This window comes from Idiotropiscis lumnitzeri, chromosome 20 (genome assembly GCF_059441095.1).
Source record: "Idiotropiscis lumnitzeri isolate Australia: NSW breed Sydney's pygmy pipehorse chromosome 20, RoL_Ilum_1.0, whole genome shotgun sequence".
NCBI lineage: Eukaryota > Metazoa > Chordata > Actinopteri > Syngnathiformes > Syngnathidae > Idiotropiscis > Idiotropiscis lumnitzeri.
In genome coordinates, this window is record NC_142410.1 from 6,555,567 (window position 1) to 6,576,877 (window position 21,311).

The 21,311-nt window shown below is 40.1% G+C and overlaps 4 protein-coding genes across 11 annotated transcripts; 3 read left to right on the plus strand and 1 right to left on the minus strand.

Moving 5' to 3' along the window:
* The first annotated feature begins 72 nt into the window (after positions 1 to 72).
* On the plus strand, positions 73 to 2,947 carry hexd (hexosaminidase d). The gene is made up of 11 exons (XM_088285262.1): positions 73 to 409; positions 481 to 596; positions 700 to 787; positions 867 to 1,031; positions 1,107 to 1,290; positions 1,528 to 1,599; positions 1,711 to 1,909; positions 2,014 to 2,175; positions 2,260 to 2,367; positions 2,506 to 2,595; positions 2,677 to 2,947. The coding sequence occupies exons 1-11, from the start codon at positions 323 to 325 to the stop codon at positions 2,846 to 2,848; spliced, it is 1,443 nt and encodes a 480-aa protein (XP_088141388.1). The 5' UTR covers positions 73 to 322; the 3' UTR covers positions 2,849 to 2,947.
* On the minus strand, positions 2,929 to 4,937 carry cybc1 (cytochrome b-245 chaperone 1). The gene is made up of 6 exons (XM_088285263.1): positions 4,795 to 4,937; positions 4,373 to 4,460; positions 4,240 to 4,281; positions 3,981 to 4,151; positions 3,745 to 3,889; positions 2,929 to 3,650 (listed from the first exon to the last, which is right to left on the minus strand). Exons 2-6 carry the CDS (start codon positions 4,458 to 4,460, stop codon positions 3,503 to 3,505), a joined length of 594 nt encoding a protein of 197 aa, XP_088141389.1. The 5' UTR covers positions 4,795 to 4,937; the 3' UTR covers positions 2,929 to 3,502.
* A 359-nt stretch (positions 4,938 to 5,296) lies between these two features.
* On the plus strand, positions 5,297 to 17,429 carry narf (nuclear prelamin A recognition factor). 8 transcript variants are annotated; one of them, XM_088284843.1, is made up of 17 exons: positions 5,297 to 5,592; positions 6,120 to 6,192; positions 6,273 to 6,338; positions 6,426 to 6,554; positions 6,640 to 6,772; positions 7,352 to 7,486; positions 8,005 to 8,123; positions 8,292 to 8,421; positions 8,587 to 8,659; positions 9,420 to 9,557; positions 9,639 to 9,796; positions 10,541 to 10,784; positions 10,874 to 10,987; positions 11,505 to 11,613; positions 12,129 to 12,482; positions 12,555 to 12,664; positions 12,737 to 13,092. In XM_088284843.1, exons 2-14 carry the CDS (start codon positions 6,136 to 6,138, stop codon positions 11,545 to 11,547), a joined length of 1,539 nt encoding a protein of 512 aa, XP_088140969.1. In that variant the 5' UTR covers positions 5,297 to 5,592; positions 6,120 to 6,135; the 3' UTR covers positions 11,548 to 11,613; positions 12,129 to 12,482; positions 12,555 to 12,664; positions 12,737 to 13,092. The 8 variants fall into 8 exon arrangements, with proteins under 8 accessions (XP_088140969.1, XP_088140972.1, XP_088140974.1 ...); XM_088284846.1 differs by having other exon boundaries at positions 6,429 to 6,554; XM_088284841.1 differs by lacking the exon at positions 5,297 to 5,592 and adding an exon at positions 5,894 to 6,079 and having other exon boundaries at positions 6,145 to 6,192.
* A 727-nt stretch (positions 17,430 to 18,156) lies between these two features.
* Positions 18,157 to 20,433, plus strand: cstf1 (cleavage stimulation factor, 3' pre-RNA, subunit 1). Its single transcript, XM_088284450.1, has 5 exons — positions 18,157 to 18,657; positions 18,765 to 19,042; positions 19,115 to 19,312; positions 19,437 to 19,827; positions 19,928 to 20,433. Exons 1-5 carry the CDS (start codon positions 18,489 to 18,491, stop codon positions 20,185 to 20,187), a joined length of 1,296 nt encoding a protein of 431 aa, XP_088140576.1. The 5' UTR covers positions 18,157 to 18,488; the 3' UTR covers positions 20,188 to 20,433.
* The last annotated feature ends 878 nt before the right edge of the window (positions 20,434 to 21,311 follow it).

The window sequence follows — 21,311 nt, forward strand, 5'->3', positions numbered from 1 at the left end:
CGACATTATGATTGGCTTGGATGAAAAGAAAGCGACTGTTTCATTGGACAGCGGTCCAATGAAGTTGGACGTCACAGGGTTATGCGGATGTTCTGCAAATCAGTATTGTATCGCTTTTATAGTTTTTTTTTTTATCGAATATACTCTACGTAACAGTAAACCTTGACATACTTATTTCTAACTACGTGCCTACTTTCGTGGTTCTCAGTGACCTGACCAGACGACCCATACTTTAGTGTCGCTCTGGTTAAACGTAAAATTAAAAAAATAAATATTCAGTTGTATATATTTTATAGATACCAACACTTTCGCACAAATCAGCATGAATAATCCACCTTGGCCGAACGGAAAGAAACTTGTTCACTTGGATTTGAAAGGTGCGCCTCCGAAAGTGGACTACATTTACCAGGTAATATGTCTCATGCAAATGTATTCCGTGTAAAACAATTGACATATTTGAGTTTTCCTCTCATCCTGCAGCTGATAGAATGCTTCTCTCGGCTGGGTGCCGATGGCCTGCTGGTGGAATATGAGGATATGTTTCCTTATGAGGGAGAGCTGAAGCTACTGCAATCCACAGTACAACCTGCATACAGGTTCAAATTGATTCATCTACTTTCTTGATTTGAATTTAATTACACAGTTTGTTTAGGTTGAAAGTTTATCAATATCACCCTGGGTGCCTTTTTGTGTTTTCAGCCGGGATCAGATATTATCCATACAGAAAGTTGCAAAATCTAAGGGCATGGAGATCATACCACTTGTGCAGACCTTTGGCCATATGGAGGTGTGGCAGACATTGTGTTGTTGTAATCCAAACTGGACATAATTTGAGTCATAGTCCTTGTTTTTTCTCCATGCTGTAGTTTGTGTTAAAGCATAGACCCATGTGGGGCCTGCGAGAAGTGTCAAACTGCGTGGGCACCCTCAACCCCCATAAGGAAGAAGGTCTTAAACTTGTGCTGGAGATGCTGAAGCAGGTGGTGGAGCTGCATCCAGGTGTAAACACTCTGCATATCGGTGCAGATGAGGTAACATCAACAACACATAATGTTGTTTGTTTTTAAATTTTAGCAATTGTCTCATGGCCATACTTTTAACTTAAGGTGTACATGTTGGGTGAGGGTAAGATGTCAAAACAGTGGTTGGCTTCACCTGGACGCACCGTGGAACAGCTTTTCTTAAGTCATGTTGCGTCCGTGGTGAAATACATCAAGGAGGCGTGGCCTCAGATGACCGTCGTCATGTGGGATGATATGATGAGAGGTATGAGCCAGGACACGTTGAAAGGTGAGTAGGAATAAGTGCTTTTGTGTGAGATGTGGTGAGGAAATTATACAAAATGAATGGGAAATACAACAACTCCGGGTATACGATTATGCAAATAACGACAACATTGAAGTAAAACTACTCAAATAAATGACTTTTTATTTTCACTCTTTCATTCATCATATCAAACCTTAAAGTACAACATAATACAAATGAATGTTTAACATATTTGTATGTGTTTTGCTGTCCTTGACCCAGCGAGTGGTATTGTTGGACTCGTTCAACCGATGCTATGGGATTACACGCCTAATCTGGATGTGGACAAAACGGGTACGAACTGTCATTTTGCTCATTTGTAACTCAACCACTGTGTTTATGGTGATTTTTAGTCCTTCTGAATATACTGGATTGTAATGATGGCCCTCCAACTTTTTTGACTAGTGTCGTTGCTGGAGAAGTACTACAGCGTTGGTATGCAAGATGTGTGGGCAGCCAGCTCGTTTAAAGGTTCCACCAATGTTTACACCAACGTCCCCAGCACACAGAGACACGTCGATAACCATTTGCAATGGTTAAAAGTGGCTGCATCGGTGTCGCCTGGCATAAACTTTAGTGGTATTGCCGTGACGGGCTGGCAAAGGTAGCCTTTTTTTTTTTTTTTTTCACATGACATTATAAGATTTTCTACATATGCAAATTCCCATTTAGGTACGCCAAAATGAACTTTGGTTTTCCCATTGTCAGGTATGACCACCTCTCAGTGTTGTGTGAGCTCATGCCTGTGGGTCTTCCGTCACTAGCGGCGTGTCTGCAAACACTCATCCACGGCCAGTTTGGTCACGAGGCTCAAAATAAAGTGACTACAATGTTGGGTGTGTCCAACGTGGAGGTTGACAACATGGCGAGGTGAGGTGGCAACCGGAGCTTTCTTTTCATCAAAACACACAATTTCAATTTCTTTTTTTTTTTTTTTGTCTCGTGTTATTTTAGTACGTTTGATGATGACACCCTCTTCCCGGGAAGGAGACTAGCAGAGTCGATTGTGGAACTGGATTCACTTCTTCGCATCGAGGATATAAGGTCTTTCGAAAAAAATATGTGAGTTGCTTTTACCTCACGGTTCTTCATGTCATTCGAATTAAAATGATGTTTTGTGGAATATGCATAGAACATATAGTTTAAAATAAATTTTTGGGGTTGACGTCCCCTTTAATATTTTTGACTATGTAATCCTAGATATGTGCGAGGATGGTTCAGTCCCTACCACAGATCAAGAAGGTTGGCAAACCCTTTCATCACCGAGCAGATTCAGAGTCAAGCATCAATGTGAGCAAACATGTCACGTTCCACTTGTGTTCCCTTTTCCTTCGTTCTCGTCACTAATTGTGTATGAGCTTGTCTCCCAAGGTATTTGGCTCTGTTGCAACAGAAGGTGGGTGTTGTAAGAGAGGAAATGTTTCACCTTTACCCAGATTCAACAGCTCAAGAGTGGATAGATGAACATGTTAACCCAGTGATGGCTCCCCTTCAGAGGATTATAGATGAAATCACAGCCTGCACAGTGGAGATAGTTGCGTAGAATTATTTTCCATCTTGGTGCTGTTTTTTTTTTTTGTGTACATAATGCAAGTTATGTTTTAATAAACACAAAAAACACAGCACAATTGGATTTTTTTTTATTTATTTTAAAGTACAAAACAGAACTGCGCAAAACGTGAATATAAAAATGTAAAAAAGAAAAAAAAAAAAATCAAAGAGTAGGGAGGCGGTCTTAAGTAACAGTTTTGCTCATTTGGACTTCGGTATAGCCCCGATTCAGAATACATCGTCAGACAAAAATACACACATCTTTGGTTTGCTAAAGACCACCAACAGTCAGGCTGAATTCAAACGTCATTTACTTTTGGTTGAATCATGGAAATTCTTCATGGATCAGAACTGTTAGTATAAGAGTCCATCCTGATTGCCAGGTGTGTGGTGTGTGTGTGTATGCGCGTGTGTGTATGAACAACTAAAATGTGGGTGGTCCAATAAACTGCAGAGCCCTTTGAGTTACAATAATAAATACCAGTGTTCAGTAGAAAGGCACATTATATCTATAATAATCTCGAGTGTTTTCTTATCGTAATTAGATCAAAAAGCTGTTTCTCACCATGCAAAACTAAAAAAAAAAGTCACCCTATTTCCAAATAATTCAGTAAGAGAATATTTTTGTAAAATGCCCCTACTAAAATCAAGGTTTTTCTTCTTCACGCTCTGAATCACTGCTGTCATCCAAAAAATCTACTTCCTCTTCTGTGTGCTCAGTCATTTCTCGCTGCTTTCGCTGCTCGTCCATGTCCAAAAAGCGCTTGAGCACCGTTGCTACCGCCTCCACATCGCTGACGAGTATCACATGGGGGGAAAAAAAAGTAGCGCGTTAAATTAGATGTTCTCACACTTTTGAACAACTCTTTCATTAAGGTAGGGATCTACCTTCGCCCCCCAACTGTGGCACTCTGAGTCAGTGGGTAGGAGAAACCAGTAGCCAGACGCAACATTACAAGGTAGCCTTTACCCAAATATCGGACCTTTTCTTCTTGGACGCAGACGTCATGCAGATGCCTCAGGTCCAAAACCACTTAAGAGTCGAGAGAGCCAAAAATATTTATTGTGGATTTGTATTTGTGCACTCCCGTGTGGATAACTAAAACCTCTATGCCGTTACTTACCTTTCTCTTGCCCCCTTTTACATAACGTCAGAACTAAAGTGTACAAGCTAATGGTCTTGAGTTGAATTACATTAGTAGTTTTGTCAAATATTGCCTCCTCCCATTCTTCCATGTTCTGAATGGCCACAAACAGACAGCCGGTGATATAGAAAAGCTTCCACAAGATGCTATCTGTGTAGAAAACATGTCAAATAAAGCACAAGTCATATATTTATATACCGTATATGTCAGGCAATGCTGTCAAAGTGAGATTTCATACCTGAGCTGTAGTAGGCAGCTGCCAACCCAATAGATGCCAAACCTGAAGAAAAAGGAAGCAAGAGACGCATTGTGTTATTTTTACTGAGAAAACATTAATTTCACTTAACTACATTAATAAGAAAAATATGTACCAACACAAAGAGACCAGGAACGGATGCCAGGGTTTCTTTTCAGGTGCAGCATTGTAGAGCTGTGTTCCTCTACCGCCATGTATCCCATCTAAACAGATGGACAAAAACATTTGCTTGTTCGAACTAGAATATCACTACGATACTTTAGATTGTTGTTTGTATCTATATATAGCGATAGAAATGCAGCATTTGATGATCACTTTTACTGCGCTTCATCTAATCTCATCCATTAGATTTGTATAAGATGTACAAGCATCTAGAAATCAATTCTCACGTTTAAATTACATCTCCACAGCAAATGTGGCAGTGACCTTTTGTATTCTGCCATTTTGAGGAACAAGTAAACAAGATGCTGTTACTGGTCGGATGAAGGGAGTTAACCTTACTCCCTTCTTTGCCTCAAAGAATGCCAAATCGCTTACCTTAAATGAATCGATATACGCGGGCTTCCTAAAAATACTTTTCTTTAAAAATGAGAAGTTGTAGAATATTACGCTTTATGAATACATAAGGAAGTTCAACTCGTGTATTTCTGGTCGACACTTCTTTCCTGGTTACGTGTAACTGATTGGATGGAGTCGTTTCCGCTGGGAATAAAAAAATAAAAGATAATATTTTTAAAAAAAAAATACACGCGTTGTCTTCATTAATATAGAACGAAACATTGTGCTATCTATGTATAGATGTAATATAATGTTAAAAGATTTAAAATTAGGAAAAAATGCCAAATTTTGACTCTACAGTTTGATTTTCTTTGTACTGCTTGTGTTTTGTCGCTTTTAAATGATAATAGAATGTACCATTTTGATTTTTATTTAAGTGCTGTAATAATGGAAGGATAACATTTTATTTACAAAATGAGAATTTATTTAAAAAAAAAAACATTTCCCGGTTACACTTCCGGACCCGGCTTTGCGTACTGCGCATGCGCTGCGCAGTACAGTTCACCCCACCGTGTACGACAATGGAGTCGGATGTGCATAGAAATGTTTAGTTTCGGACAGAGAAACGGCGATTCCTTTAAAGACACGAATTATTATGAAATAACCAGTCATATGGGATTTGCGCCGGTAGGAGTATTGATTAAGAGTGCTTGTGGGTTTAGCTCTCCTCCTGTGCTCTTGCTGTAGCGGTGCCTTTGTCCAATGGTGCTATGCGTCTCTTGGTTGTATTCTGGTGCTTTTAAGTCTGAACACGATCTTTGCCAAAGATACACCCAGGTGAGTTTTTTTAAATCCCACCGTCCTTTCCTCAAATCGTTCTCTTCAATTACACGCACACACACACAATGATGAGTCTGTCTTGTATGTAAGCATTATATGAGACTTAAAACTGCAGTATGGATGTCCTTTCGCTTTTCTTTCTCCTGTAAATCTAATAATATATATTGGCTTTGATGCTTTCTTTGCAATGCGTATACAACTAAGTTAAGTTCATTTTAGGGTACTTCTGGAGGGTTTGTGATAAGCAGGCTGCGATAGAACGTTAAGGGTGGAGTCAAGTTGGCTGCCAGGATGGCCGAGTGGTCTAAGGCGCCGCGTTCCGGACCCAGTCTCCCCAGGAGGCCTGGGTTCGAATCTCGAATTTCCCCATTGTGGGACTAATAAAGGCAATATTATTATTAAGTTAAAAACAAGTCACATGGTGACAAATCATAAAACTTGCATGATTCAGGTAGCATTCTAAGTGGGACTGATGCATTTCTTGGTAAGTGTTGCCGTCTGAATGCACCGCTCTCCCTTTACAGATAACTAATTAACAAAATGTCGAAGGTCAGCATTGGGAGGCGCAAGGAAAAGTGTGAGAACTGCACCAAGCAGGTGATTTCTCTTGGATTGTTTTTCTGCGTCCATAAGATTGTGTCATTTAATTTTGAATCTTGATTGACCGCTCATCACAGTGCAACAAGAAACAGAGCGATGGTGATGTTAGTCCACACCAGGAGGGAGAGCAAGTCAATGGACAGGTAAAGTCTTAATTCGAAGTAGTCATATTGGAAACACCCTTGGTTGTTGATGATCACCCTAAAATATTTTTGTCTTTGTTCCATGAGGAGAATGCGGGCTCACAGTTGTTGCTGAGTGCTTGTCTATCCTGCGATGGCTGCATGTCTGAGGAGGAGAGCCTGAAGATAACTCGACAAAATTTGGAGGAGATGGAGCGGGTTTTGGCTCTCAACAAAGTACACTCAATTTTTTCACACTTTGTTAAGATTTTGCTTTTATTTTTGATGCACTTTGGGTAAGAAATATTTCTTTCTTTCGCAGAAGTGTGACGTGACAAAGCACAAGGTTCTGGTGGCGTCGGTGTGCCCACAATCGTTGCCCTTTTTCGCCGTCAAGTTTGGCGTGGACGTCGTAGAAGCTGCCGGGAAACTTTGCGGTTTCCTCAAGAGCCTTGGTGAGCTGTCAATTGGACATTTGGATATGTAGCTATCATGTGTATGATGAAAAGATTTAATTTAAAAAAATATATCTATATTTTGTGTTACTTACCTTGATTTAAGTAACAAGTACAGAAAAAAATAGCATAAATAAAATATGTATTTGTTTTATAATTAAATAGTTTGGTAAAGTCTAACAGTTCTGTATCACTTTATTATATCTTTGACTGTATTTATATTGAATATTATTAATGATTTTCCGACTCAATTTCATGTGACACGTCTGATACGTTTGTGTTTACACCGATGAGCCTTATGAAACGATGCATGTGTGCATGAAACGATGCATGTGTGCAGACGCCCAAATTACGTCAATTACCACAGAAACGTCAATACTGAGCGTTGACAGCACGGAAGTAAACACTGATACGTGAATAACCCAAATATGATGAGGAGTTGTTTTGTTTTTTTTCTATTTGCGATTGCATGACACACATCTGAACTTGAGCCAATCGAGAACAGATCATTTCAGATGTGTCACTTTGAATGATGTTCGTGTTTTAGATCATTTCTCAATTATTCTCTTGTCCATGCAGGGGTGCAGTTTGTGTTTGACACCACCCTGGCAGCAGGATTTAGCATCATAGAGAGTCAGAAGGAGTTTATTCAGAGGTATCGCAGGAGGCATCATGACTCCCACGCCCTGCCCATGTTCACCTCCTCCTGCCCAGGTAAAAATGCTCTCCGCCAACATTCTGAATTTCATTTTGCTTTACATCATCTCTCCAGCTCAGAGTTTTTATGCCTCTCATATATTAAGGCGCACCTAAATTAATTTGAATATCATGAGGTAAATATTGATTGATTGATTTTTTTAAATAATTTTTGATAATTATGGCTTACTCAAAATAAATAATATGGAGGAAACTATCAGAATTATTTTTAATAGAAATTTTTTTTTATGATATTTAATTTAATTGTGATGCGCCTTTTTTAGCAATACAGATAAGAGTGCAGGGCTGGTGGTGACAGATAAAAAGTTTGTCTTCCACCACTCCCTTTTTCAGCAACAGGGACAGTCAGATCTTTGGAACATTCGGACAGATATCCATTCATTCTTTAGACTTTTTTGGTCAGTCAGTTTGAAAGGTCTGGAATAGAGATGCACTCGCAATGAAACTAGACTGTAAGAAAAAAAAAATCTTAATAACTATGTTACAAGAAATCACACATTTGTACTCATCTACAGGTTGGATTCGCTATTCGGAGCGTATCCTCGGGAGTTTGGTCACACCTCACATCTGCACAGCAAGATCTCCGCAGCAAATTATGGGATGCCTTGTCAAAGACTACTTCTCCAAACGGCAGGTGAGTGAGCGCAGTGGAAGTATCGATCATAATGATGATGATGATGATGATGACAATATTGCTCAAGTTCAAGTCTGTACATAAACTGCTCCCACAAAGGTGAACACAATAAAGTACCGAAAATGTTTTGATGGAATCTGCTCCCTCTGTTTTCCTTTGTGCCACCAGAAGTTGAATGCGGACAAAGTGTACCACATGGTGGTGGCGCCCTGCTTCGACAAAAAACTGGAGGCCGTCCGAGAAGAGTTTTACAACAGTCTGCTGGAGAGCAGGGACGTGGACTGTGTCCTCACCTCAGGTTCAATACTTTTTTTATCTTTTACGCGGCCAGCGGGAGCCAAATAAAATACCGGTTGCTGTTACAGTATTGTTTTTGTTCCAGAGGTCATGTTGAATGTTGACACATGGATTGTTTATTGTCCCAAATTTTCAGCCAAGATGTTTTGTGTCATGCATGTTCCAGGCGAAATTTACTACCTGATGCAACAAAAGGAGGTCTCTTTGGAAGATATGGACTCGTTTCCATTGGACCATGTGTGAGTAGTTGGTTTTTTGGGGGGGTGGGCAGAATCCTCGCATCACTTTTCAGGAAACCAGAGAAACTACCTGGTTGTTGAGCCATTAATATTGCGTCATTTTGTTGGTCAAAAAAGAAGAAAAAAAACACATAACGTGAGATCCGACCAATTTGCTTGATTTTTGAAAAGAAATATGAACTCGACCAAATTTGAATGTAGATTTTGTCCCAACAAGTGCATCTCAATAAATTAGAATTCGATAGTTCAGTTCAAAAAGTGAAGTTTCAATAAACAGCAAAATACTTTCCTGAAGGCCCATTTCTATCTAATTGCTGTTTAGGTAATATTTTAATTTCTTGAGATGGTCAATTTGGAGTTTTAGCTCACCATGAACTCATTTACTACCATTGACGGCTAAAGATGGCAAAGATTGATTTTTCTTAAATTTTTTTTTTTTACTCAGCTGGTACCGAATGAGTAAAAATATTTTTAATGTATGAAATAGGCCACACATCTTTGTAATCTATGCAATGAATTTCACTCTGTGAATTTTACCTGAAATAAATAAAAAATTCAATTTTACTGAGCGGCAGCAGTCTTTCTCTAGGGACCTCCCTTAAATTCATCGGGTCAAAAAATTTCAAAATAGATGAGTGGAAAAAAAACAATCGTAGGCAATTGAGTCTTCACCCACCACCATAATGAGAACAAGCGTTATAGAAAATGAGTGGAGGATAATCAGCGAAACAAAATCTCATTTTGAAAATTGCTCTCGCAGGCTCGGCGAAGGCGGAGACGTGGCCCTGACTCGGCACGAAGGGCGCGGTTCCGACGGCTTTCTGGAACATGTGTTCAAGCATGCTGCTAAGGAGCTATTTGGTCTGGATGTCCACGAGATCACATACAAGACCCTCAGGTGAGATGCAACGCCACAAGTTTGGAGGTCTACTCCATCATTCCACGCAAATGCACAAAGGTGACTTGGTTGGTTTTGTAGGAACCGCGATTTTCAGGAGGTGACACTCGAGCGAGACGGCGAAACGCTGCTGCAGTTTGCGGCCGTTTACGGTTTCAGGAACATTCAGACTTTGGTGCACCGCATGAGGAAGGGAAGAGTGCCTTACCAGCTGGTGGAGGTGCTGTCCTGTCCCGGAGGTAACAATGAAACTGTGACCGAATGCCAGTTATGCTCCACCGACATTGGAAAAAAAAAATTAAAGAGTCTGGTTCAATTTGAAGAGAAAACTTTGAAATGGGGTGGAAACACTCCAGCAAAGAACAAAGACAGATACAGTGGAACATTATTTTTGGGATAAATTTGTTCCGTTAAGTTTGACTTTAATCAAGTTGTACAAAACCCGAAGCAGCATTTCCCATCAGAAATTATGTCAATCCAATTAATCTGTCCCAAACACGAATATTGGCAAAAATGCATTTTTTCGACAATGTGAAATAAATATAATGAAATTAATATATGAAGATAAAACAACTCTTTGCTTTCTTGCTTTATTTTTTATTTTTTATTTTTTTTAAATAATCAAAGGTCCAGCTCTTGGAACTGTCTTTTGAGTCCACGCCCGCCATGGCTTATTGTGCTGTCACACTCAATAAATAAGCATAAATAACTTTTGACATGCTTCCAATGAATCTGTGAGGTGACACTCAGTATCGCTCACTCGCCATACTTAAATTTGTTGGACCACAAAAAAATAAGAGTTAACAGAAATACAGACAAAGGAAACACTGAGACACCTAATGCCTGAGTAATAAGATACAGAATTAAGTCTGGCTCTTTTTTTTTTGTATTAAAATAATGAGTCACTTTTTTTCATGTTTATTTACAAATAGAAAATGGAAGGAACAAAAGGTCATTAAACTCTCCCTTTATGTTCCCTTCAGGTTGCTTGAGCGGCCGGGGTCAAGCCGAGAATGACACGGCGGGCCGCGTTGATAAACAACTAGTGCAACAGATGGAGGAGGTCTACAACAGCCTGCCTGTCACTCTCCCCGAGACCAACCCGACTCTGCAGACCCTTTATCAAGACTGGCTTCAGGGCCAGGATTCCCAACCGACCTGCAAGTTACTGCACACCCAGTACAGGGATCAGAGTCAGAGCCCCTTACAGCCACCACACATGCAGTGGTGAGGACGAAGAAACATAAGACACACCATAGGTTTGTTTGGAATTCCGTTCGGTTTCGCTTACAAATTTTTATTTGGGAAAAATTAAGGACTTTCATAAAGTCAAGAGCTGGACTCAGCAGATGCAGTTCTTCCATTTGTCCACTGGAGGGCGAACGTATACGCTTTGGAAACAAAGTGCACGCAAGGAATGTGGCAGTGAGGTAGAGAATGTGGTCTATTTGCTGTTGCCAGGCAATAACCCAACTGAAACAACTTTTGGCACATTGGACAGCAAATGAAGTGATCTTTTGCAATTCAAAATCTGTCCTAAATGACGCATACTTGTCCGGTAAATTTGTCTTTGCAGAAAACATACAGCAGCAGTGTTACAAAGGTCACTATGCAACATTATATTTTAATTCTATTTCTGTTTTACAAGATCAAAATATGTGTTGAGCACTTATAAGGCTGACAAATGTGACCGCTTTTCGTCATTTTTAAATCAGACACTTTACATTGTACAACGTTAACGTCATTGTCGCTCCATAGATTTAAGCCATACGTGGTTCATAATCTGGCCAATTTATTTTTTTTAACGATCATTGATATTTTAACTGGAAATAATTCAACAAAGTGAAGAACAAATTTGCAGCATATGCGCTGAGTCGTCTAAATATCGGAAATGTGTGCGATACGCATTTCCTTTGTGAACCTCATATGTTGTGTCGTCTTGTCGAGTTGCTGCATCCAAGCCTTCAAGCAGCAATTGTCGCAAGGATGAAAGTTCACTGGTGGAGCTTTTTGCTTGGATGGTTCTGTCTTCCCTCTGAAGTGAACACCTGGTCAGGTGAGGAAAAGCAAAATGTGTTTAGGGTTGTTAAGGTTTTCACTGACCAAATTAAATGATGGTAATTTGTCACAGTTCTTCTTCATTCATTGTGTGCTCTATTTGGCATAGTCGAATTATGTTCAATAAAAGCATTGCAAGACTGAACATTTTTTTTAATTAGGCTTTTATTTCATTTTGGCAAACAGCTTTTTAAATGCATGCTGCGGGTGCAGTTTGGCTGGTGGTTTAGCAGAATATTTCCTGCCAACTTCTGGCATTCTTACGGGGTTCGTCATGTTTCTCACCTTCTGTCAATGTTTCCGACGAATTAAACACGGAGGTCGAGCAGCTTTGTGGCCTCGGCTCCAGGGTCAGCTTAAGCGCAGGGAGGCACGTTGTGCAGCTCAATGAATATTTGACATTAATTTGCTAATCGAGCTCTTGTGCCAATACTTGATAGAGAGTTTTAATTAGTTTAAGTTACCTCGATGTGATTTTAAGTTAATAAATCAAAACGAATCTCTCCCTCGTAGATCCTTCACACGCATCAGTTGCAAGTCTCGACTCCTCTCAGATAACATGCTCCACCACATCATCCAATCCCGTGGGAGTCTATCTGAACAGACATTTTCACAGCCAAGGAAATGTGCTGTACCTGTCCTTGCGTAGAGGTCAGGTAGCCAAGAACACAACAGCTACAGAATTCGAAGGCCGAATTCACATAACCCCGTTCCGCCACACGATAAAAGGCCATGGCTTCACGATCGAGGTTTCTCCACTGCGGTTGCAAGACACTGGCTTGTATTACTGCAAATGGGTCTTCTTCACGTTGGATGATTTCACGACGCAAACCCTTCTCAGCAATGAGACCCTTCTCATTTTCAGAGGTACAAAGAGTTGTTTGAAAACAATTACTTGGCTGATTGAAGTAAACAAATCCGACACTTTTCCCCTCACAGATGTCAAACAATGCAGTAATGCTTGGGATCACACCTTGATAGTTTTAATCGTCGCAGTATTAACCATCACACTGGTAGCCGGAGCAGTGATAATGAGACACAGATACAAAGTAAGTTTGATTATGTGGTTTGGATTTTTGCATTATAATGTTTCAATTGGATTTTTTTTTCTGATCCTGCAGTTTAAAAAACGCTACAGACCTAGGATAAGTTCAAAAGCAACCAGGATACATCAGCGGCAGCAAGACCGGGAGCAACATTGTCCATATGAAAATGCTGTAGACTTCAGATACATAAGTTATTTTGGCAGCCTTCATGAATAGGCAATTGAGGTTAGCAATAGGTCATCCTGCATCTTGCACAAAGAAGCACGCCCTGCAGTCCTGAGCGTGTTTGGCCTACCACATCCTGGTTAAATGTCTGGTATGTGTGAAATTTTAGAACGACAATCACCAGTGCAAGCATTACTTTCTGATTCTACTCGAACAAGTGTAACAACAGACCACTTTAAATAATAATAAAAAAAATGTTGACATCCTGCTGTTGAACCTCAAATTTCTTCTGAGACGTTTCAAAATTAAACTAAAAAAAGAGAGAGAGAGATAAAGATCCTCTAGTCTAGTACATGTCACAATGACACTTTAATCATGAATGTTTATTTTAAAAAATGAAGAAAAGAAAGTTGTGAATCTGGGCGGTGTTACAGTATGCCTCAGCCAGTGTAAAGGAAAGAAAAATATATACAAAATATCTTTGAAAAGGCTGTTTAATATTATACAGATGATATATAATAAATAAGTATAATTTGCAATTTGCTTTTATTTGTATATTAAATCATGTAAAATTGTATTATATCTCACTTAAACTAAGAAATATGTATTCAACACTTTTACTGTAAATATTTCCCATTCTAATTGTTAATTTCAATTGGTTAACTTGTAGTTAAATTTGCGAACTCGCCCTAGATTAAAATTAAGGGGGAACCTTTGTCCTTACATTTTATTTATTTTCGTCGGACTGCTTTTGGTGGTACACAATCGAAGCGTAAACTGTCTGGATGCTGCTTTCATAATGCGACCAAGTTAATACGTGTTGCATTAAAACTTTGCAACACTGTGCTGTATTTACATCAGTAACCAAGTCTGGTGGGGGAAATCGAGCAAGAAAAGTATTTTTTTTTTTTTGCTCTCGGTGCCTGTCTATCCAAAGCAGAGAGCGGCTGCTTTGAGGAGCTGCCTACCTCGAACATTTTAGTACATCATCGTGTATATCAAGACAAAAGAATCCAAGATGCCTGACTTTAAAAAGTTATTTAGCGGCGTAACATTGTGGACGTGGAGAAGGAGTCGCTGGATAAATCGACGTGGTGAGTCACTTTTATCCTAATAATGCGCATAATCCAATATTTCGCTCTCTAGCTCGGCTGCTGTCCATTTCTTGGCATTTGTTTGTATTGTCTGCAGGGGAGGCAGCATTTTCCTCATGCAGGCCAAAGGTATGTGTTGTTGGCAGTGGACCAGCAGGATTCTACACAGCACAGCACTTGATCAAGGTAAATACATTACATACACCATTTTTTTTTTTGTTTTACTTTTACATGATGTCACATGTGCTTCCGGTTGTCAACAAGTCAAGCGTTCTCATAGTGAATTTACCAGACATGTCTCTTGACAAAGGCGGATGGCTTGAATTTTGATTGTAGCCGTTGTCTATCATCTAGTGTTAAGTGTCATTTGAAAAGCTGAAAAGAATATCTGTGGGGCATTTGAATTGTTTATGAACATGCAAATAAAAAAAAATCTTGATACCAGGTAGAAGTTAATACTCTTTCGGGTCACATAGAAGTTTCCTTTTGCTTCCAGGCCCGCCAAGATGTTGAGGTGGACATTTACGAGCGACTACCTGTTCCGTTTGGCCTTGTCAGATTTGGTGTTGCCCCCGATCATCCAGAAGTGAAGGTATAGGAAACGATATAGAGCAGATTATTGGCCCTATTTGTCTGTGACAGGATTTGGTCAAAATAATTGTAATAAGAGATTCAGCCTTGCAACTTGAGAGGCTTTGCTGGAACACTAACATTTTTTTTTTTTTAATCTCCTCAGAACGTCATCAACACGTTCACGCAAACCGCCAAACATGCACGCTGTAGTTTCTACGGAAACGTGAACGTCGGGAAGGATGTGAGCGTTCAAGAGCTGCAACGAGCGTACCATGCCGTAATACTGGTAAGAAGCTCATGTTCAAAACTAGCTTTGAGCTTTTTCTTATGTGTTGTGCATGTTCTAATAGAGCTATGGGGCCGAGGCAAACCGGAGGATGGGGATACCCGGAGAAGACTTGGCTGGTGTGTATTCCGCTAAAGACTTTGTGGGCTGGTACAATGGACTGCCAAACTGTCGAGAGGTACGTCTCCTCATGAAGCTTCTTCCTTCTCCTTTTTTCTTTTTAATCCGCGAGTATCAGTTTGTAAACCATTATGTTCTCCCATCCAGCTGAGCCCCGACCTGAGTTGTGAAACGGCAGTCATTCTGGGCCAGGGCAATGTGGCTTTGGACATAGCACGAATATTATTGTCACCTACTGATATTTTAAAGGTACGTGTGTTGGTGTCGACAGTCCTACAAATATATGAGTCGCTTATCCATCTACTGCACATGAACTTCACATTAAAGTTCAAGTTATATTGATCCAGTTTTCACGTTCATGCAGAAGACTGACATCACTCAGCCCGCCCTCGAAGCTTTGATTGAGAGCAAGGTCCGCAGGGTGCTTATTGTCGGGAGGAGAGGACCCATGCAGGTTGCGTGCACTATCAAGGTGTGCGTGCATCAATGCAACACATTAAATGTTCAGGAGTTTGAACTGTTAACATATCCTGGATGACATTATGCAAGATTTCAGCATACGTAACAAGCTGTTAGTAAAAAGACTTTTTTTTTTTTTTTTCTTTTTCTTTGGCTACAACACCTCAACAAGTGGAGTTAAAAGACCAAAAAAATGGACTCAGTGTTACCATACACACGCACACACATTTCTTTTTGTTTAACAATTAACCAAAGTTAAGGTCTCAAAATGTGTCTGATTGGCGATCGGACATTATGTACTGGAACTGGACATCCGGACTGGCAGAAAATAGAAATATGAAAACAATAGTCCTAGAAAAAGAAACATAAAAAGCCAGATTAAATTTACAGCATATTTTAATGTCATGAATTCAGGAGCTTCGAGAAATGGTGAAGCTACCTGGCACCAGACCTGAGCTGCTGCAAGCGGATTTTGAGGGTGTCCCTGAGGCCCTTGCAGGTGAGAAATCATCTAAATAGTTTCAAGGGCTCATTTGCGATAACGACAATCAAGTGTTATGTTCTGCGGTAAAAAATAAATAAATAAAATCTTGTTTACGTTAGAAAGCAAAGTTGTTCCCCACAGTTATCGGTCCTTGCCAGAGAAGTAACAACAAGGCTGACTGATGGTGTGTGGGTTTGAGGTGATAACTTGCACAGCACTACAGGAAATGAAGAGTTGTTAGTGTGACTTGCACACTTCCCCGTCTCAACCGAGTTAACACATTGCCTAAATACGTTGCATTTGAACCATTGTTACAAATGCACATCACACTTTTTAGATTTGTATTTGCTTGACATTTGTCATGCCTATGTAGTATGACCTATTTGCTCGTGGTGCTAAAATTAAGCTTCATGAAGCACTTGTGATATTTTTTTTACTCCTCTAGATGGTGCTCTTGGTTCAAAGAAACGCTAGTGCAATGGAAATTGATTGCATTTCGACTGTACTATTTTAAACATGGTTAAGTGGTCGGTGGTGGATTCAAACCCCCGGCCCTTGTGACTATGTTGATGTGTCTTTGAGCAAGTTGCTGAACTTGCAGTCTGATGCAGGTCATCAGTTTAAGCACATCTGCCTTGGCTGTTTCAGATTTACCAAGACCAAGAAAACGTCTCACAGAGTTGATGCTAAAGACAGCCGTCGAGCTTCCAGCGCAGGAGGAACGGGAAAGAAGAAGCGAAGCCTCGCGTAGTTGGGGACTTCGATTTTTCCGGAGCCCTGCCCTGATCCTTCCCGATTCCAATGGCAAAGCGGCAGCTGCCATCCGACTGGCAGTCAACAAATTGGAGGTAGATTTTGACGCGTTGATTGCTTAATTAACACGTATTTGACTCGTCTGCCTGCATGTAACCAGGGTTCAGGGGACGCCGCTCGTGCGGTGCTCACTGACGAGGTAGAAGATGTGACCTGTGGCCTTGTCATTAGCAGCATTGGCTACAAAAGCCTCCTCATTGACCCCTCGGTGCCGTTTGATTCTGGCAAAGCCGTAGTCCCGAACCAAATGGGCCGTGTTCAACAAGCTCCAGGTAACCACTAAAAGCAGCACTCAAATCTGCCGGGAGTAAACATTTATCAACAACGTGCCTTTCTTTTAGGTCTATATTGTAGCGGGTGGCTTAAGACGGGCCCAACTGGTGTGATTGCCACCACTATGAATAATAGTTTTGACACTGCAAGATCCTTAATGGAAGACATGGATTCAGGGAACTTGGACATGTCTGCTGCTAAGTCTGGGGCGCAAAGTATTAGAACTCTACTTGAAGAAAGAGGTACCTGCATTGATTTTTTTTTATTAAAGATGTAAGACATTATTAATTAATTCTGTTCACTCCGCGTTGTTTTATCATTTCCAAAGGAGTGAAGCCTGTGACCTTCTCAGATTGGGAAAAGATTGACAGAGTGGAGATGAAGAAGGGTGAATTAATGGGAAAACCCAGAGAAAAACTGCTGACTGTGGAAAATATGCTTCAGGTGGCATGGGCCTGATCATCATGGACAATTTCTCAATAAAAGTGTGTGAAAATGTGATTTTTATGATAAGTCTCCACCACATCAGGCACGGAAAATGTGTTCTCACAATATGATGCATTAAATGAATTTATTATAACTGTTTGTTTTAATAATTTACCTTTATATTGTCTTCATTAGTTATACTGTAATATATATCTTAAAACAGTTAAGAGATTAAAAACACTATATAAAAGTAATCAAAGTTTAAAGTTTAACATATTTTCACTGTATGTCTTAGTGTCTAAATGTAAACTCAACTTTTCTGCCATGATTTCCTACCAGTATAAACTTTAAAGTAGAAACTTGTTTTGTAATCAAAGCAACAATTTGCATTACCTTTTTATTTTGTGAGAGAAATTTCATATACACAAACCCCATTTGTTAAAAGTTAAATCCATATTTTATTAAGTTATTTTTATTTATTTACATTGATTGTTACAATGAGTCTGTCAATGTAGATAACGAGAAAGGTAAAAAGGTTTTTGACTCATACTCCCAAGTTATTTGAAGTCTGTCAACAATTTGTCTTCATATTTACTTACTTTTTCGGTTTGTGGTTAATCTTTTTATGTTGTAATTGAACTGGAATGCCTCATTGCTCGATTTTGTTCTCGTTTGTTGTTATATTGACACAGGAAAAGTTATTGAATTGTAAAAAAAAAATCTTTTGATATTAATAAACTAAAATCGAATGGTATACAGCATGGTGCTCCTGTAGGTGGCAGTATTACGTTAGGCTGCCATAAATTGCCACCGAAGAAGAAAAATACTACGGCGTCATCTATCACGCTTGCGTGCAAAACACAAATTCAAATGTACGATATATCGTAAATGATTTAGGGAAAGAAATCGTATAACTGCTTCTGTCTTGAGGTAGAAAGTAAGTAATACTTACTACACCAACAGTTAATTAGCCCATTTCGATTAGCAGGTGACGCTAGCAAGTCGGAAGCATTGCTCCGTTTGATTTGGTCAAGCGGCAAAACTACACTAAACAGCTCAACAAATTTCAGACGGTGGTTTCAGTTAGCCTTTAGTTTGCTCCGTTTTCGGCTTTGACTTGGTCTGTGACTAAAGATGTATCGACCCAAACCAACATTGAAAGATCGGCAGCATCTCTACAAGCTCATCATAAGCCAGCTACTCTACGATGGATACACAAACATCGCCAACAGTTTAGTCAATGAAGTTAAACCTCAAAACGTGGTGTCACCATCTGAACAGCTTGTGCAGCTGGTAAAAATTGGTAAGTTTTTTTATCATAAGTATGGAATAAGTGTATATGTCATAAGTATAAATAGCTATGTGTGCCATGCATGGAGTCAATTCCCAGTTTTCTCATTTAATTCACAGGTATGGAAAACGATGACAGTGCTGTGCAGTATGCTATTGGGCGATCTGACACAGTAGCACCCGGTGTGGGAATTGATCTCGAATTTGATGCTGATGTCCAGACGATGTCTCCAGAGGCATCTGAGTATGAGACATGCTACGTTACTTCCCATAAGGGACCATGTCGCGTTGCGACATATAGTCGAGATGGCCAGCTCATCGCCACTGGCTCTGCTGATGCTTCGATCAAGATATTGGACACCGAGCGTATGCTGGCCAAAAGTGCAATGCCAATTGAGGTATTGACAAGTAGCACAAATTGATGTGTGTTAAGAAAGTCCAAATGATTATGATTCTTATTTTTTGAACAGATTATGATGAATGAGACAGCTCAGCAAAACATGGAGAATCACCCGGTGATTCGCACACTTTATGATCACGTCGATGAAGTCACCTGTCTGGCCTTCCATCCAACTGAACAGATCCTTGCCTCTGGCTCACGGGATTACACCCTCAAACTTTTTGACTACTCCAAACCGTCTGCAAAACGAGCATTTAAATATGTACAGGTCAGATATTGTACACAAGGATTTTATCTCTCCGTTAAAATAAATACACACCACTTTTGTTGGTGAATGTTATTTTTTTCTATGCATCATAACCAATTTATTATTTTTTTTTTCCCCAATTTAGGAAGCAGAAATGCTACGTTCCATCTCTTTCCATCCATCTGGAGATTTCCTTCTCGTTGGAACACAGCACCCTACGCTGCGTCTTTATGATGTCAATACCTTTCAGTGTTTCGTGTCCTGCAACCCCGCGGACCAGCACACGGACACAATTAGCGGCGTTAGTTACAACCCTTCAGCCAACAGCTACGTCAGCTGCAGCAAGGATGGCAGCATCAAACTGTGGGATGGCGTCTCCAATCGCTGCGTGACCACCTTTGACAAAGCTCACGATGGAGCCGAGGTCTGCTCAGCCATCTTTACCAAGAACTCCAAGTACATCCTTTCCAGTGGGAAAGATTCAGTGGTCAAACTGTGGGAAATATCGACAGGCCGAATGTTGGTGAAATATACAGGTGACGATGATGCTTCACTTTTGGTTTTTTTCTTACCTCCATAGTAAATTTGTTAGGGTCTTATTAAAGGGACACATCTCAAATGTGTTTGCTGTTGCAGGCGCTGGTCTGAGCGGCCGTCAGATGCATCGTACGCAGGGCGTGTTTAACCACACGGAGGACTACGTTCTTCTTCCTGATGAGCGCACCATCAGCCTGTGCTGCTGGGATTCACGTACAGCGGAAAGGAAAAACCTGCTATCTCTGGGGCACAACAACATCGTCCGTTGCATCGTCCACTCGCCCACTAATCCTGGTTTCATGACTTGCAGTGATGACTTCAGGGCACGTTTCTGGTACCGGCGCACCACCACTGATTGACCTCCCACATTGTTTGGGAAACAAGGGACTCCACACTCAGAACTTTGTGAGAGCAATGGAAGTAAAAAAAAAAAAAAAAAAAGTGGAATCTCTAAATTGGATTTGAGAGGATTTAGATTTTTTTTCTTTTTTAGGAAGTGTCACCTTTCTTTTTTTAATCTTACCATTTGTTTAGCCAAGTCATGCACACAGACCATTGTTTCCACACCATTTTTTTAAATTTCTTATTAAACTTAGAAATGGCAATGTTTATGTGTAGTAGATTTTTTTAATACAACTCACGTCGCGGCTCGCCCGGTCCTGACTCGCGTCGCTGCCACTTGGAATTCATAGAATAGCCATTCAGAAATTAAATAGATATTTCCAACCACTGTGATGTCTTTGTTTAATAATAATAATAATATTCCCTTTATTAGTCCCACAATGGGGAAATTCGAGATTCGAACCCAGGCCTCCTGGGGAGACTGGGTTCTGAACGCGGCGCCTTAGACCACTCGGCCATCCATCACCACCAGGCATAACTATCAAAATATGCCTGCGCGAGAGGGCAAAAGGTCGAATTCTGTGTATCTAGACATAGGTAGGTAGTAATATTAAATTTAGTTAATTACTGTAGTGTACGCACACACTAACCTTTTTTGCTATTGTAAAATATCACCTAATTTTCCTGACCTTTACTTCGTAGCTTCAACACAGAATTAAATGCCTGGAGAAGTTCAAAAGCTTCATCGAGGGAAACGTCATTGGAAGATACATCTGCAACAAATTAAAAAGTATATGCACAAACAGTCTTGACACAAAAAGTTGTTTGATAAGCAATCTTCTGACCTGACACAATTCCCTTTTTAAAACGGCATTGGATTCATCTTGTGTAGCAGCGGCTGGAAAACAAAGGCCTCATTCATTTAGGGTCACAAACATTGTTTTAAAAAAATATTTATTCACTTTTTAAACAAAAAATAAAATGTTTATGCTGTCCAGTAAGTCTGCGTGCGCAACAAGCGCCGCAAGCCAGACAGGCGCCATCATTTCAGTTACAGTTGTGATAACGATAGAGCACGAGCTCTTATAGCCAAGTTACATCTGATACTAATCGGCTCTAATTAGCAGCAGCTATTAGATTG

Bases quoted from the DNA above. Each gene is read 5' to 3' on its own strand.
- cstf1 (XM_088284450.1), top strand. From the start codon at position 18,489: ATGTATCGACCCAAACCAACATTGAAAGATCGGCAGCATCTCTACAAG. The intron at 19,043-19,114 runs GTATTGACAAGT...TTTTTTGAACAG, and splicing joins AAAGTGCAATGCCAATTGAG to ATTATGATGAATGAGACAGC. The intron at 19,828-19,927 runs GTGACGATGATG...TTGCTGTTGCAG, and splicing joins AATGTTGGTGAAATATACAG to GCGCTGGTCTGAGCGGCCGT.
- cybc1 (XM_088285263.1), bottom strand. From the start codon at position 4,460: ATGGGATACATGGCGGTAGAGGAACACAGCTCTACAATGCTGCACCTG. The intron at 4,152-4,239 runs GTATGAAATCTC...TTTTCTACACAG, and splicing joins AGCTGCCTACTACAGCTCAG to ATAGCATCTTGTGGAAGCTT. The intron at 3,651-3,744 runs GTAGATCCCTAC...GATACTCGTCAG, and splicing joins GCCACAGTTGGGGGGCGAAG to CGATGTGGAGGCGGTAGCAA.
- narf (XM_088284841.1), top strand. The intron at 7,487-8,004 runs GTAAAAATGCTC...ACTCATCTACAG, and splicing joins GTTCACCTCCTCCTGCCCAG to GTTGGATTCGCTATTCGGAG. The intron at 8,660-9,419 runs GTGAGTAGTTGG...TTGCTCTCGCAG, and splicing joins TCGTTTCCATTGGACCATGT to GCTCGGCGAAGGCGGAGACG.
- hexd (XM_088285262.1), top strand. From the start codon at position 323: ATGAATAATCCACCTTGGCCGAACGGAAAGAAACTTGTTCACTTGGAT. The intron at 1,032-1,106 runs GTAACATCAACA...TTTTAACTTAAG, and splicing joins TGCATATCGGTGCAGATGAG to GTGTACATGTTGGGTGAGGG. The intron at 1,600-1,710 runs GTACGAACTGTC...TTTTTTGACTAG, and splicing joins TCTGGATGTGGACAAAACGG to TGTCGTTGCTGGAGAAGTAC.